This window comes from Podarcis filfolensis, assembly GCF_964270895.1.
Source record: "Podarcis filfolensis genome assembly, chromosome: 13".
Taxonomy (NCBI): Eukaryota; Metazoa; Chordata; class Lepidosauria; order Squamata; family Lacertidae; genus Podarcis; species Podarcis filfolensis.
Genome location: NC_139615.1, coordinates 27,610,645 through 27,627,385, shown reverse-complemented (window position 1 = coordinate 27,627,385; position 16,741 = coordinate 27,610,645). Strand labels below are relative to the sequence as shown.

General features: G+C 45.9%; 2 protein-coding genes across 10 annotated transcripts in view; both read right to left on the bottom strand.

Moving 5' to 3' along the window:
• Nucleotides 1–111: 111 nt before the first annotated feature.
• On the bottom strand, nt 112–10,664 carry LOC310747990 (retinol dehydrogenase 8-like). Its single transcript, XM_083583486.1, has 6 exons — nt 10,090–10,664; nt 7,943–8,104; nt 5,457–5,636; nt 3,485–3,578; nt 2,237–2,420; nt 112–481 (listed from the first exon to the last, which is right to left on the bottom strand). Exons 1-6 carry the CDS (start codon nt 10,184–10,186, stop codon nt 242–244), a joined length of 957 nt encoding a protein of 318 aa, XP_083439612.1. The 5' UTR covers nt 10,187–10,664; the 3' UTR covers nt 112–241.
• A 141-nt stretch (nt 10,665–10,805) lies between these two features.
• Nucleotides 10,806–16,741, bottom strand: part of GRB7 (growth factor receptor bound protein 7) — an 82,289-nt gene continuing 76,353 nt past the window's right edge. For all 9 annotated transcript variants that reach the window (XM_083582910.1, XM_083582912.1, XM_083582911.1 and 6 more), the window contains 4 exons: nt 16,548–16,608; nt 15,421–15,508; nt 13,822–13,915; nt 10,806–12,566 (listed from right to left, as the gene is read on the bottom strand). In XM_083582910.1, the coding sequence (XP_083439036.1) occupies nt 12,420–12,566; nt 13,822–13,915; nt 15,421–15,508; nt 16,548–16,608 (390 nt within the window). In that variant the 3' untranslated portion in view covers nt 10,806–12,419. The remainder of the gene's footprint in view (nt 12,567–13,821; nt 13,916–15,420; nt 15,509–16,547; nt 16,609–16,741) is intronic.

Here is a 16,741-nt window from a genome sequence, read left to right as displayed (position 1 = left end):
AACCTCATCTCTGGGTCAATTCAAAGGGAAAATGGGGGTTAAAGTATGCAAATAAACACAAAACAGGGCTCCAGGGTGTGAATTACAAAAAACAAAAAGCCTAGTCAGAAGTAGTGAGAATAGAATTGAGGGTTTTAAAGTGTTTCGAATGTGCGAACAGAAAGTTTGGTAAAAAGAGAAGTGAATCTCTTTAGGGATCTTCCGTTCCCCAGTCTCTCTCTCCGGCCTCCGAAGGGCCTCCTCATCTGAAGCCCAACAGCCTGGCTCCTTGCCTCATTTTCTGGGCTTGCCATCGGAGCAGCCGAATGGCCTTCAGGCTGACGTGCAAGAGGGTATCATATTTGAAGACCATCTTGTAGAACGAGTCGGTCATCAAGGCCCCGGTGGGGTCAGCATGCTTGAGAGCCGTCATGGGCGTGTAGATGGCGTTGGTCTGGTGGCGGAAGGGCGGCTTGGCCGTGGTGATGACCTTCAGGGTGTGCTGCGGAGGGAAACACAGGACACCCATGTAAATAAATGCCAGAGGACATCCACACAAAGGCAGAGCTGGGAAACCTGTGTCTCTGCAGATGGGGTTGCACTCCAAAGCCCATCCTCCCTCACAATGGTAACCCAACCCCCCAGCCTCATAATGATTTATTTTGCTCTTCTGATGCCTATTTATTGAGAGATCGCTGAAATCTGAGGTGCCAGAAAAAGCGGCCTCTAATTTTAGATGTGTGTGGCTGCTGGTTGTGGCTACTCACTCAGTTAAAGGAATCATAGGGCGGATCTACGCTCATCGTTTATAACGTTAAGGAAGGGTTAAGGAATGATTTTCATAATGCTTGTAATGTTAATACCTGAAGGAGCGTCTCCACCTCTATCGTTCAGACCAGATACTGAGGTCCAGCTCTGAGGGCCTTCTGGCGGTTCCCTCCCTGAGAGAAGTGAGGTTACAGGGAACCAGGCAGAGGGCCTTCTCGGTAGTGGTGCCTGCCCTGTGGAACGCCCTCCTATCAGATGTCAAGGAAATAAACAACTATCTAACTTTTAGAAAACATTTTAAGGCAGCCCTGTTTAGGGAAGCTTTTCATGTCTGATGTTTTATCACTTTATTATTATCATCATCATCATCATCATCATCATCATCATCAATTCCGTTGGGAGCTGCCCAGAGTGGCTGGAGAAATCCAGCCAGATGGGTGGGGAATGAATGAATAAATTATTGTTATTGTTGTTGTTGTTGTTGTTTGACACCAGAGGCAGCTGCTGAGCAACCAGGAACCTGTAATAGAGTAACTCTGTTGTTACAGGGGAAAAACAAGGTAAGGAGCATTTTTTATTTGCCAGTATGCCCTGTGACATTTTAGAACTATATATCTAATATCGTTGTAATAACATTAAAAAGGTCAGTGTAGATCCAGCCTTAGTTGATTAATCAGTGGAACCTACTAAAACTCTTACGATTAATCAGTTGACCACATCTGCTATATATTTTGGAAAGTTGTTTGTCTGATCTGTATGTGTTTGGGTACCTTAACCAAATTTTGCAAGATGGTTCCTGTGATCAAGGAGCAGGTTTCCACCTGTGTTTGGATACAACTTGAATCAAGATGGCAGACTGCAACGTTAAATACTGCACTGTTGTGTTGTTGTTGTTTTGTTTCTTTGAATTCTTGAGCAACATTAGGTGAGAGACTGTTAATTTGCATCTAACCGGTTGGATGGGAGGCTGCCTGCTTTCAATGGAGTTACATTCCTTCTGAAGGAGCGGGTATACAGTTTGGGGGTAATTTTGGATGCATTGCTGCTGCTTGAGGCTCGGGTGTCCTCAGTGGCACTCCTACCTGGACAGGGATAGCCTAACAACTACAACTCCCATCATCCCTAGCTAGCAGGACCAGTGGTCAGGAGCGATGGGAGTTGTAGTCTAACAATGTCGGGGGCCCCAAGCTTCAGAATGGTTGCTTTAGACATGTGCTTAAAGCTTTTATATTCTCACAGACTTTGCCTGTGGTGTGAACCAGCCAGGTGGTCCATTCTACTGAAGATGCTGTGCTGTTTTCCCCCTATGCTTGGTTCTACAAGTGCTTTCCAATCCTAAAATGTGCAGCGATCTGGAATTTTGTGTGTTGAGCAGCATAGAAATTCCTGCAAGTGATGATGATGATAATAATAATAATAATAATAATAATAATAATAATAATAATGGCAGCCCTTGTCACACATAAAGAAGACAATAGTTTTTTTTCACCTCAGCTACATCTTCAGGGGTCTGACCCAAGCTGGAAAAGATGGCCTTGGAATTTTTCAGGTAGACATTGGTGAATATTTCTGCCGTCTCAGGATCCGTCTGGGAGTAGTCAGCTTTCTCTGCATCTTCATAGACCTTCATCTCAAACTCAGTCACGACTGGGCCAGGCTCTATCAAACTGACACTACAAGCCAAGCACACAATATTTAAGGTTCATCCTTAAGCCAGGCATTCTTTTCTGGTGCCTGTGGGGTCCTCCCTCCATTTCGGCTGTGAGGAAGGGAGCCACCATGTTCCAGAGGCACAGAAGAGGCCAAGTCAGGTTATGAGCAATTGTTGGAGGGAGTGGAAGTGGCAGTGAGAAACGGCTGTGCTCGATCCAACTAAGTCATACGCAGAGTAAGCCCATTCAGATCAATACAGATGACTAACCTCAGTCACCCTGTCTATTCTGGGTATGACTGTAGCGAACCATGACTGAAAAAGCGGCTAATTTGGAAGCTATATTAGGAGAGGGGGGGAGAACATCAACCCTAAATATACACTGTTCAAAATCCTTTATTTATGTAGCCCGCCCCATGCCTTAGCTCCCATTTGTGATTCTTAAAAAAGCTGGCTGGATTCAACATGGCCTGCTAGGAAAAGAGAAGAGAAGAGAGATGAGAGAAGAGAAAAGAGTCCAAAGGGAACCCCCACAGAATTATTAGAATTGCAGTTTCATGAGGGGAATAGGGATCTCCCAACAATTCTCAGTGCACTTAATAAACTACAGTTCCCAGAATTCTTTGGGGGTGGGAAGCCATGATGCTTAAAGTGGTATAGTGCTGCTTTAAATGTGTGGTGAGGTTGTCACCCCGCTTTGAGACAAATGAGCACTAAATCAACTTGAATTCTCCCTGTTTCCCCACTTACCCCTCCTGAAGAGCTACCCAGAGATGCTAACTCTGATCTGATCAGAGTGAATTTCGTCTGACCACCAGCTGTATTATCCTGTCAATAGCGCCACTATTCCCCATTATTTAAAGTGACCACTTTTCCCCCCTGCCAGAAATTCATGAAGTGAAGCTCTTCCGTTCACTAGACTCTTTCAACCAGAAAAAACTACCCCTGTTGAACTCCTTCCGCTTTTGCAGCTGTCGAAACTGAAGGAGACTTGCCAGAAATGCAAAAGAAGGCAACCCTAACTGTATAGGCATGGCAGGGGAGGAGAAGGGGTCTAAAAACATCACTTGCCGATTAGCCACTCACAAGATATTGAACTTGAGCGCCTGGATGATGAGGCTTTCGCAGAAGCCCTCAATGGCAAATTTGGAAGCTGTGTAGATGTCATTGAACACGATGCCTAAAAAAGAAGAGATTAGCAAGAGGCTGGACATAGACAAATCCTGCAGGTAGACCATTCTGATGGCCAAGTCAAACAAAATTAATTATGTCCTCGTTTATTCAGGCGTCAAATTTATTTTATGAGCCACTGGCTTTGACAACTTCCAGGCAACATTTCAATATAAAATGACAGTTACACAAGTTACAATGGAGGGGTGTGTGTACATACACACACACACATATACAGAGAATGGGGGCATGCGTACTATACAGAGTACAGTGGTACCTCAGGTTACAGATGCTTCAGGTTACAGACACTTCAGGTTACAGACTCTGCTAACCCAAAAATAGTACCTCGGGTTAAGAACTTTACCTTAGGATGAGAACAGAAATTGTGCGGCGGCGGCACGACAGCAGTGGGAGGCTCCATTAGCTAAAGTGGTGCTTCAGGTTAAGAACAGTGTCAGGTTAAGAATGGACCTCCAGAACGAATTAAGTTCTTAACCCAAGGTAACACTGTACTATAAAATTTTAACTTAAACAAAAAAAATTAAATAAATACCTGTTATCTGCTTAAAAGTCCCCTACACCACCCACCCTGATCCTTTTTTGCTACTTTCACATGGAGTTTCTGTGCAGCTAAAGTGTTCGGCACTACAGACAGCAAGTGAATAAGCCACATTTTGAAGGTTTCTCTCTCACACACACGCCTTCCCTGCAAGTGAAAACTGGCATGGCAAAATGGGCTGGGATAAAAATTTCCAGTTTCCCCATATGTGTTAGCTGTTTACTTGCAGGGGTTTTTGTTTTTGTTTCTGGTTTTTGTTTTAGATGAGAAAATATTCAAAATTTGAGTCTGTCCTTCTGCCCCCTTGGGATTTACCCACCTCATTCTGCTGCACATGTGCAAATAAAGCCTTAGCTTGCTAAGAAAAAGATCTAGATCAGGCTTCCTCAAACTCAGCCCTCCAGATGTTTTTGGCCTACAACTCCCATGATCCCTAGCTAGCAAAACCAGTGGTCAGGGATGATGGGAATTGTAGTCTCAAAACATCTGGAGGGCCGAGGTTGAGGAAGCCGGATGTAGACGATTTATTAAGAGGCTAGGTCTGTCAGTGGCTATTGATCCTAATCTAAAGGGAGCCTCTGTTCAGAGAACATCACAAGAGCCCACTGCTTCTGAGGAAAGACCCACCTCGTCTAGCATCCTGTTCTCCGAGTGCCTAGGGTGCAACAGCTACCCTCTCCCCACCAGTGATTTTCAGCCTCTGGCATTCAGAGATATATTGCCTCTGACAGTGGAAACAGAACAGAGCCTTATCCTCCATGAATCTGTCTCTGGAGGTGGCCTACCTCAAAACACCAGATACTGGTGACAAACAACACAGAATGGCCATCGTGTTTTGCTGTTTGTGTGTTTCCCAGGAGATGGGAAAGTGCCTATATGTACCCTTTGACTGATTTAGCTTAGTAGGCAATGTTCTTATGAATGCAGTAGCCAGCCCTTTTAATAGTTATTCTGTTTTGCGTCTTCTTTTAAATATATCAATGATATTTAATTGAGGGGGCAGCGTATAAACAGCTTACTTATAAATAAGTAAGTAAGGCATTGAGGTTGAGGCACAGAAAGCAGGTGACATGGAAGACTTAGAGGAAGATGCACCAGTCAGGAATTTGGCAAAAAAACGTTATTGTCTCTCTTCATAGGAAGACAACAGACCCAGGGAACTCCTGACTCCACCCAGGTGCAAATTACCTTGGTGCCACCTAGTGGGCTAAGCTGCATAATGCACTATCCACACAGAAAGGAAATTGCTTCTTAAAATCTGGGTTTGTGAACAAGGCTGAAAAAAGCTTGTGTGAATGAAGACCTAGCAAAAAACAACAACAACCTTACCTTGCAAACCCATGACACTGCTGATGACGACAATGTGGCCACTCCGTCTTTTCTTCATGTCAGGGAGGACCTCCTTAATCATCCTCACCACGCCAAAGAAGTTGGTTTCCATTATGGCCTTCATGTCTTCGATGGTCTGGCACTCGATGGGACCAATAAGACCAACGCCAGCGTTGTTGACTGCAACAGGCAGACAAAAGATCGTATTGTGAGCCCCACCCTTGGTGTTCAGTGAGAGGAAGGGAGCAGTGGAAACAGGCTGGGGCTGAGGGAGTTGGAGTCCAGCAACATTTGAAGGGCTGCTGTTTCCCCATTCCCGCTCTAGCCCAATGGTAGAGCCAATGTTACCCCATTCCAGCCCCTTCCCATGTTCTCAGACACTAGGGGAAACTGAGAACTGCTTCACACTGACGACTAAATGATTGCCACATTAAACTACAAGTGTGTAACTGTGGAGATGCAGACAGGTAATCCAGCTGGCGTTTCACAAGATATTAGAAGAGAAGAAGAAGAGTTTCGATTTTATATCCCGCTTTATCACAACCCTAAGGAGTCTCAAAGCAGCTAACATTCTCCTTTCCCTTCCTCCCCCACAACAAACACTCTGTGAAGTGAGTGGGGCTGAGAGACTTCAGAGAAGTGTGACTAGCCCAAGGGCACCCAGCAGCTGCATGTGGAGGAGCGGAGACATGAACCTGGTTCACCAGAATATGAGTCTACTGCTCTTAACCACTACACCACACTGGCTCACATTAGGCCAGAGCTGTGTGCTTGTTGTGCTGCATGTCTGGGAATGGCCATCCCAAGACATTTTGTTGCCTGAGGCAATCAGAAAGTGGTGCTGCTCCCCTCCACCTGCCAAAGTCACTGTGCAGAATACCTAAAACTGGTCAAGTTATTTTTGGACAGCTGAGGTGGAAAATCCCATCGGGGCCGTGCAAGTAACTTACCATGCTAGTAAAAATGTAACAGCTAACCATTTACTGGCCTTTTATGATACCTAAATTCAGTTGCCTCTCTCTACCTAAGGGTGCGGACACACTTTTCTGGGAAATTTGGCTGCTTTTCCACCAAAGAAACGTGATGGGAGCAGGGCAGCTTCAGGTGGGCAGGGGAATGGTTAACTCTTTCTCCACCCACACTCTCTCCCACCAGACAAGATTCCAGAGCCGCCTTTCCATTTCTGGAACGCCAGGGTTTTATTTGGGGGTGAGGTGGGGAGCAGCAGTAGCAAAGATGACATTGCATCTGGTAAAATGAGCATTCTGCTGGGGGTTGTTTGACCTGCAGTCGTCCAGTCACGAGAGTCGCTCCTTGATTCTTCAGTCTCAAGCGATAACTGCACATGCACACCACCTTACTGCAAATTTTTAAGCAGCTACTGTGTGGTTTCTGAATGTCTGTTTACACCCACAGAGAGTGAGCATTATTACCCTGCACAACTGTGATCTTTTGCTAAGGACCTAAGCAACCCTTGGCTTGAGTGTTGTTCTAGTAAGTTCCTAATCCAATCCGGAAGGCTTTAGATTGGCACAGCACGATATGGGTCTAAGGAGTGTAGGCAAAATGGTCACACTGGACCCTATTGTTCCATAATTTTTCAGAGGACAATCCTCCCCTACACTACTGTATTTGTCCCTACCGCCATCCATCTCTGGTTAACATTCTTGATGTACATAGATCACAATAATCTGACATGCAATGTCTTCTTCTTTTTCTTTAATCACAGTCCCAGATTTGCGAGAGGCTCTGCTAGGAACCACTCTGGAATCTTGTGGATCTCTCAGGGCCCCCAGAAATGAATTGAGTCCCCTTTGCTTAAAAAAATTGGGTCTAGTAGACCCAAATTGAGTCGCCCAATTTGAGTTGCACAAAAATTGACTAATGTTTTGTTGTATGTATTTCAACAATCTCAAAGTTTGATAGTCAGTAGCACAAATGATGTCAGTGTGGAGTGTTGCAGTAAGTTGGTTGTTCTGCTGTGGCTAATGTATTCTCCACCAACACCACCACTTTTTAAAAAGTGGTCAAAACCTTAGAGGAATAAAAATGAGTTCATAAGTGGATACCAAAAACGCAAACTCATGGAGAATTCGTGGCGATGTGTCACGGAACAAACCCATTGAAGAAGATAACATAATAGTGGTTACCCAGACTTCGTTGCTGGTTGTGAAGGGGCCCCATAACAGTTTAAGATTCAGGGCCCTCAAAATGTAGGTCCACGACTGGGTGTGTATAGGAATTAGCATACACGTGCACAATGTAAACATCTAGGGAAGTCCCAAGCAAGTCCTTCCATCCCCATCATCCTACTGCTGTTGCTGCTACCTCACCCCAAGTATTCCTTCTTGGTTAAAAAGAAAGGAAAAAGAGAGAGCCCACACTTATTTTTGGTGGGGCGTGGGCTCTGATTCACTGCACACCTCCTTCTAACACAATCCTTACTCTGGGTGACAGATAATGCAGCAAACCTTTCGGATACTCACTGAGGATGTCAATATGCCGTTGGGGGATGCTGTTGATGCAGCTGCGGATGGATTTCTCGTCGCAGACATCCAGCTGTTTGATCTCCAGCGTCTTGTTGAGAGCAGCCCCCGCAGCAGTTTCCAGCTTCTCCTTCTTGGCCACATTCCTCATTGTGGCAATCACTGGAACACAGGAGCTTTCGTCACTCAGTCCCAAACCATCCTCAGTTCCACTCCAACTTTGGGACCAAAGCTTTTACATTGCATTTCGCCCCAAAATGGCCAAACCCTCATAGCCGGGGCTATAAAGGACATTTTTTAAATTTCCAAAATACCCAACCTAAGTTGCTTGGACTACTGCAATGCGCTCTACGTAGGGCTACCTTTGAAGGTGACCAGGAAACTGCAATTAATCCAGAATGCGGCAGCTAGATTGGTGACTGGGAGTGGCCGCTGGGACCACATAACACCGGTCTTGAGAGATCTGCATTGGCTCCCAGTACGATTCCGAGCACAATTCAAAGTGTTGGTGCTGACCTTTAAAGCCCTAAATGGCTTCAGTCCTGTATACCTGAAGGAGCGTCTCCACCCCCATTGTTCAGCCCGGACACTGAAATCCAGCGCTGAGGGCCTTCTGGTGGTTCCCTCATTGCGAGGTTACAGGGAACCAGACAGAGGGCCTTCTTGGTAGTGGCGCCCGCCCTGTGGAATGCCCTCCCACCAGATGTCAAGGAAATAAGCAGCTATCTTATCTTTAAAAGACATCTGAAGGCAGCCCTGTTTAGGGAAGTTTTTAATATTTAATGCTGTATTGTTTTTAACACTCGATTGGGAGCCACCCAGAGTGGCTGGGAAAACTCAGCCAGATGGGCGGGGTATACATAATAAATAAATTATTATTATTATTATTATTATTATTATTATTATTATTATTATTATTATTATTATTTTCATCAACAGTGTGGCCTAAAGCCTTCAGCTGATGGATGATGTTTATTTCTATGTTATGATATAGTTCACCTGCTAATTTCAGTGTATCATGCTGCTGTTAAGGGCACAATGGCAGACTTGTCCCCGTTCCCCGCCCCCCCCCTTTTCCTGGTGTTCAAGTTGGCAACCCTAAACCACAGTTCCAAATTTCAATCCTGGAAGTTCAGGTTTTCAAAATGGCTGAACAGGAAAACACCAGAGGTTTGGTGTATGTTTTTTTTTTTTAGATGTAGTTTAAATCTGAGTTTCCAATTAAAACTGGAGCTAGAGAATAGAAGGCAGTAGACAAAATCGACAGATTTTAATTCTTTAGCAGCTGTAAGGTGATGCATCACCAGAATCAAATTTAAAAGCTACTACAATACAATCAGCAGCTAATTAAAAAGCTCGCAGCTAGACTACTAATGATCCCTGCATTTGTTTGATAACACACTCATTCTAGGAAACACTCAAAACCAGAGTTGGAAGCTCAGCATTGTGCAGTCAGAATAATAATAATAATAATAATAATAATAATAATAATAATAATAATTTATTTATACCCAACCCATCTGGCTGGGTTTCCCCAGCCACTCTGGGCCGCTCCCAACAGAATATTAAAAACACGATAAAACACCAAACATTAAAAACTTCCCTAAACAGGATGTTAAGAGATGGTCCTGTCTCAGGGGTACAGGGCATGTTACAGCCTTCAGGTAACTATTTCTTATATCCATGGCAAGTTCACTGGATCAACATGCTGGCAACTATGGGTATAAACAATTAAACAGAATTATGCATTTAATTTGGAATTTAGCTTTTCGCTCCATTTTAAATAGTCGTTTTGGTGTTGCATTATTTGCTTTCAAATTGCGTAATTGTTTTGTTCTTACCCACCCTGGGACGTCATGGTGAAGGGAGGGTAAGAAGTTGAAGACAAGATAGGTGCCCTGAATACCCTCATCCAGGCTAGCAAAGGGCTCTCTACACCACCACCATCCATGCTAAATGCTGGAGACTTAGAAGCGATTCCCACGGGAAAGAAATTGGAAAAGCAAACAACCTGATCATGTCATTTTGTGTAGCTGCATCAGATTAAAAGGAAGCTAGGCAGAGAAAAAATTCAGTTTAATTATCTATATTGTACACATTTTTTTAAAAAAATGTTGTTTCACAAAACACCGTTTAAAGAAGCTCACCTTTGAACCTTCTCTGCTTGTCCTGTGCTAGTTTCACAGCCAATGCCAGCCCAATCCCGGATGAGCATCCTGTTATCAATACAACTTTGGGAGCCATGGTGGCTTGTGCTGAGGAGGCAGATGTAGCCTCCAGAGACCAGGCAGTGGCTTCTCTGACTCCTACAGAGAAGGCTGTGGGCTTCTGGCAGCTCTGTGATTTGCCCTCACATCTTCCCCAGTGGGTCCCTCTTCAAGGATCTTAAAAAAGGCCAGCTAATTGGCCAACTCCCAAGGCCTTAATCTCCTGGCCATTGCTAAATCCCAAATGGATTTGCATGGCAAATCCTGCCTAATCACTTCCAGGCCCGACCACTCGTGATGCACAAACAAAACCACGAGACTTGGCACACGGTATGCGAACAGGGAAATGACATTGCCCAGAGTGCCTTGCGAGAAGCATCACCCAGCATGCTTTGCTTTTAGGATCTCCATACCGAAATTTCAAGTGTAACTAATGCCATGGTGCTGGGCTGGAGGAAATCAACAGTGACACTCCTTTCTGACACAGTCTTTTTTTTTTAATGTGATGGTATCTGGGTGATTCAGTATCTAGAGAGGCCCAAAGAGTAGCACTGAGAGGCGAAACTGATATATCAGTAACGAAAACGGAGGAAGCCCGGCGTTGGCTTCACGCTCATTCCTGCCACAAGGGCTGTTAAGGATAGGGAAACAAAAAGTTATCAAACATAAACCTTTATTTATGAGTAAGAAGTTTTGTGTGTCTTAGATAAATAAAGAGATAAAATAATCTGTTGATTCTTTACAGGGTGATCTCTGCTATTCATTTAATTGGCTGCTCTTAGCTTGTTCTTTTCTCACAACTGATCTTGTGTACAAAATCAAAGCAAATGTATGAAAAAAAATACAATTTATTATCATCACTTATATATATATACACAACTCATCACAGTAGATACTGGCCTTATAGATTTGCACGACATTAGTGGCAGAGCCTTCCTGCTTCTCCTCTTCCCCATCCCAGGGTGTTTTTAAAATCCCCTTTCATGTAAGGGGAGAAAACCAATTCTTCCTATCTCGATTCCTTGCCTGTGATTTTTAGATGCAATAGCACAAGCCAACTCATGGCAAAACCCAACAGCTTGAGAGGATGAGAGCACAGTGGTATTGGCCATATTGCACCAAATATCCAATAAGAATGCTGGCGGTGTGTGTGTGTGTGTGTGTGTCGAGATCTTTGGGTTTTAATGTATTCAGAATAGGGTGTCCGGAGAGAGTGCTGAAAGGAATATCCCTGTGTGTTCGAGTGGGGGGAGCAGCTAGGACTAGAACCAAGCAACTTCAAATCTGTGTTCCTCTGCTTTTCTGTGCAAAAAGACGTTTGGGACTGTAGACTGAAGAGATCCCTGGGAAAGGATAGCCTCCAGGGCGGTGCCAATAACCCACCCACCTATCCTGTGTGCCTCTTCCAATCTGGCAGAGCTATAAAAAGTTCCAGTGCAGGCTTGGTCTTTGCCTGGACAACAGCTGGGGGGGGGGGAAACAGCTCAGTCGGTAGCACTTAAAACTCTAATCTCAGGATTTTTTTCCTTTTCATCTTCAGCTACTGTCGCTGGATTCCCTCCTGACTCTCTACCAGCCTTCTGCCCATGGGCCCAGCATCCCAAGAGGAGACTGCCACTTTAAATAAGCTGCAATGCCAAGCACCAGAGAGGCAGGCAAACCTCTGTCGCTGTTGTTAAAAGAGAGCTGGAAGTTAGCGTGCAAGAGGCATCGCTTCCCGTGGCGTGTGCATCCAATATTTCTTTTGTCCCCTGCTGTTGCCTCTGGTCAAACAGGTTTTCGAAGCGATGCAAAACCCACAACAAACCTGAAAGGCAACTCCCAGAAAAGGAGAACACATTAGGAGGCAGGAGGACTGAAGTAGCAGCAAAATCTCTTGCGTGCAGTACCAAAACAAGCCCTGGATCAGAGATGTACACAAAGCCCCGAAGTGCAGCGGGACACTCAGCGGTCAGACGGACACCAGTTCCCTTTCATGGCGGAAGCCGCCCGCCAACAGAGCCGTGTCCTCTTAAGAAGTGAAGTGCAATTGCCGCGACCTCGAATGCTCAGAATCCGGAGGCTTCCGATGACAGTGTGGTGGTGGAATGGGAAGGTTCAAATCGGGTCGCTTGCAGCAGCTGAAGTTTATTAAGGAGCAATTCAAAGTTCGGAGTCGATCCCGGTGTACAGAGTTCAAAAAAGACCTGCTCCCCAGACCTCCCCCTCCCTGTCACCGGCCATGGCCAATCTGTGGGGCACAGGGAAAAGCCGCTTGGGAAGACAGCCTATCATAAGGCGACGCTTGTGCAGTAGTGCTTCAGCTTGCAAGGCAAGATGCCGCGGTTGATCTGGTGGAATTCCACCAGCTGGATCAAGTCAGCAAAGCGAGTCTGGCCGTCGTCCATGGTGTAGTAGAGGTGTCCGTCTTCCTCGCTCTGAAACCCACAAAAGACGGTGAGCCGCCGGCAGGAGGGGAAGGCGCAGAAGAGAATAAAGCAGGGGTTGTCAACCTGGTCCCTACTGCCCACTAGTGGGTTCTACGGCACAAGCTAAATCCTCCTTCCACTGAGCACTGGTGGGCGGTAAGGAAATTTTACCATCAAGAAAGATGCATTAGTGGGCGGTAGGTATAAAAAGGTTGACTACCCCTGGAGTAAAGCTAGGCTGCAGTGGAGTCTGGGCTCAGTTTTCGGGAGCACACAAAATAGTAGTAACTGTGCTGTGAGCCAGGGCCATGTTCCAACCCCCCTGCCCTTGCTCTCCACAACTAGTATTAGGGTCCAGGCTGGCTTGGGGGGGGGGGAGCGCTGGAAAAGGTGCAGGTCTCCAAAGGATTCCTGACTGGGTGACTGTTCAGTTCTCCCACTGCTGGCAGGAAGGGGTATTGCCGAGATGTCTTTCCTGCCTTATACCAGGCTGAACAAAATAAAAAAAATTCCTTCCAGTAGCACCTTAGAGACTAACTACCGTATTTTTCGCTCTATAAGACGCACCAGACCACAAGACGCACCTAGTTTTTGGAGGAGGAAAACAAGAAAAAAAATATTCTGAATCTCAGAATCCAGAACAGCAAGAGGGATCACTGCGCAGTGAAAGCAGCAATCCCTCTTGCTGTTCTGGATTCTATGATAGCTGCGCAGCCTGCATTCGCTCTATAAGACGCACACACATTTCCCCTTACTTTTTAGGAGGGAAAAAGTGAATCTTATAGAGCAAAAAATACGGTAAGTTTGTCATTGGTATGAGCTTTCATGTGCATGCACACTTCTTCAGATACATGCACACGAACGCTCATACCAATAACAGACTTAGTTGGTCTCTAAGGTGCTACTGGAAGGAATTTTTTTTATTTTGTTTCGACTACGGCAGACCAACACGGCTACTTACCTGTAATGAAAAACATAGTAAACTTATACCAGGCTGGTTTGCTTAATTATGTTCATTCTTTTGAAGCCTGTCTGGTAACCACGTTCCCTCCAACTCAAGATATCTCTATCTCTTTCTCACTCTCTCTTGTGCACACTTTTCCCCCCAGCTTCTAAGTTTGTTTCCCTGCTCACGCAAAGCGGGCTGCATGCAGGTGCAAGGAGCTCATGCATATCTTGGTTTATTTCCTAAGCCAGGAATTGACTGTCCAAACGCAGCTGTTATAAAGGCAAGCTTTGTACGTTCTTTCATGCGACCACTTACCGGAAGGATAAGATAGTGCTTCACCTTCTGCAGGTGGCAGAGGGACAAGACAAAACCTTTGGGGTTCCGCTGACTCTCCCGCAGCAGGAAGACCCTGCAAACGACAAAACAATAGGAAGGCTGTTAAAGGCACATTGCGCCTCTTCCTCCACCCACAAGAAGGAGCAGTGCAGATGTGAGCCGAGGTCCAACCCCGCGGTCCTCTCGCACTAACATCTTCAAGGCTCCATGCTCGTGACTACCACACCACTAACACTCAGTTCTGGTCCCCACCTCCTGAAAAAAAATGATTTCAGGCTTGCATGAGTCATATGGAGCTATTGCTGTCAATATATCTCTTGCTGAGCGCATGATCTGGATGGCATGGGTTGGTTGAAGGTAGGAAGGGGTAATTATGGTGGTGGGCAAATGGCTCTCTCTCCGGGAAGCTGACCTTCAAGTCTCTAAGGCTGCAGGTATATTTGCACCTACCTGGGAGTAAACACAGTCAGTATTACTCAGTGCTTAAAGTGGGGGTGAGTGGGGAGGAAGGAAGTGAGATGGTTTCATTTCAAATTAAGCCCAACTCTTTAGCCTGTGGCTCATTCGCCATTTTTATAACCATGCAAACCTTGTGGCGCTCCAAACGTTGTTGGACTACAACTCACATCATCACTGACCATCAGCCATTCTGGCTGGGATAGATGGGAGTTCAACAGCATTTGGGAGGGTCGCAGGTTCTCGACCCCTAATGTGATCCATTTGCCAGTTAAGCCTGACTTCGTAGATTATAGTCCGTTATAAACCATAACCAATAAAAGAGAGTTACTATATGAAGTCAAAATCATGAACGAACGTACAGTCGTACCTTGGATCCTGAACGCCTTGCGACTTGAACGTTTTGGCTCCCGAATGCCACAAACCCGGAAGTGAGTGTTCCGGTTTGCGAACGTTCTTTGGAACATGAACGTCCGTTGCAGGTTCCGTGGCTTCTGATTGGCTGCAGGAGTTTCCTGCAGCCAATCAGAAGCCACGCCTTGGTTTCCGAACGTTTTGGAAGTTGAACAGACTTCCAGAACAGATTCTGTTCGGCTTCCGAGGTACGACTGCAATTCATTCAAGAACTGGAAGAGGCAGCAGGCGGACAGGCAGGTGGGCAGTTAGAGAGACAGTTTCCTCTTCCCCTAAGGTGCAAGGCCGCATCCCCAAAGGTGGTTTGGGAAATGGTGTGAACACAAGGTTAGCCACAACCCACAGCTACCCTGTTGTTTCCTACGAAATACTCCATATTGGTGCATTTTCACCAAAGCCACTCTTAATCCGCATTGAGAAGAAGAATGGCCAACTGCATTTTAAGCCGGCAAAGTGCTCACAGCCTAAGCCTGGCAGAGGCCCTGCTGGGATGGGCTTCAGTTGCTTGAGAAAGAAGATTCTGTCTTTGCAACTGCCTGCCTCTCCCAGCTCTAGCCTGGGTCAAATGGCTTTTAGCAATATTGATGTAATCCCGTTCTGTACAATAACCCTGGGATGGGAAGGGTTGGCACTATGTGCGAGTATGCAGGTATATAGGATTGTGTTGCACAAGCGTTGTGCGTTGGAGAGACGTAGCAAGCAGCCTACCCGTCCACCAGTCCCTGCTGAACGATAAGGCGCTGGGTGTCTTCTCTAGAAATGTGTCCGTGGAACCATGGCTGGGTTCTGTGGATGGCTGTGGGAGGAATGGAAAGAGCTTTCAGAAACTCAGCCTTGATCGGAGTGTTAAGAATGTATTTGTTGCAATCACAACCCCTAGTCTCTGCAATGAGGGTTGCTGGGGTTCAAGATAACTGGAAAACCCATCCCTTCGTCCTAGACATGTGGGGCTGGCCAGGATTATTTGGCACTGGCAGATAGAGCAATGCAGCATTTACATCCTCAGCAGCCTGGTGTACCCCTTCCTATCACTTCATATGAGCCAGCATTGGGTCTTGGCACTGGAGTCAAGCACCATGGCTGTGCTGTAGCTCAGATGAAACATATAAATCTGCACATGCACAGAGACACACTTATCCAGCCTGCCCCTTCACATGTTCAACATTTCATGCAATGGAATTTATAGATGGTGGCACAGCCAGATGCGAGCTGTGCTCTGGCTTCAGATGAGCCCCACAGAGCTTGGCCTCTTTATAGGAAATGCTAAATTAGGCAATTTTTTAAAAAACAGTCTTTCACTTAATTACAATCCTCTCTAAAGTTGTGCGCAAGAAATTCAATTAAAAATAAAAAAAATCAGTTATAAAAACCAGAAATCAGCTAAAATGCCTGCTGGGATTTAGGGCAGAATTGTTGAATTAGAAGGGACCATGAGAGTAGTCCAACCCTCTGCAATACCAGAATCTTTTTGCCCAACATCAAATCCATGACTCTGAGACCAAGAGTCTCGTGCTCCACAGACTGAGCTATCCTTGCCCCTCCCCGAACCTCTGCTATCAACCGTTCACCGGCTGTTATACTACAATTTCAAACAAAGAAGGGGTTGTGTTTTACGCCAGTGATCTGCGACAGGTGAGAGGGCCACAGCTCAGTGTCAGAGCACGCAGAAGGTCCCAGCTTCAATCCTTGGCATTTCCAAGTGGGACTGGGAGAGATGGCCTGTCTGGGGAATTGCCGCCAATCAGTTGTAGGTGATACTGTGCTGGTTGGAGTCGAAGGCAGCAGCTCCAAGTGGTTGGAGCAGAAGACAGCGCCCAGGGTCCCTCGGTACTCACCAGCACTGAACGAGGAGCTCTGGAACGGGGTCGGCAGGCTGTATCGGTGCGTCGTCTTCTTCTGAAGCATGGTGGGAAAAACAGTGAAGGTTGTTTCAGGTATGTTAAGCTTGCCATGCTAATTATCATTTCCCTGTTCCATAAAGGAATGCCCCCCCATAGCAATATGTCTGTTTATGTTAAATTCTGAATTT

Excerpts from the sequence above, each read along its gene's own strand:
- LOC310747990 (XM_083583486.1), bottom strand. The coding sequence starts at position 10,186 with ATGGCTCCCAAAGTTGTATTGATAACAGGATGCTCATCCGGGATTGGG. Across the intron at positions 8,105-10,089 it reads CAAGCAGAGAAGGTTCAAAG|TGATTGCCACAATGAGGAAT; the intron begins GTGAGCTTCTTT and ends CCTGTGTTCCAG. Across the intron at positions 5,637-7,942 it reads ACGGCATATTGACATCCTCA|TCAACAACGCTGGCGTTGGT; the intron begins GTGAGTATCCGA and ends TGCCTGTTGCAG.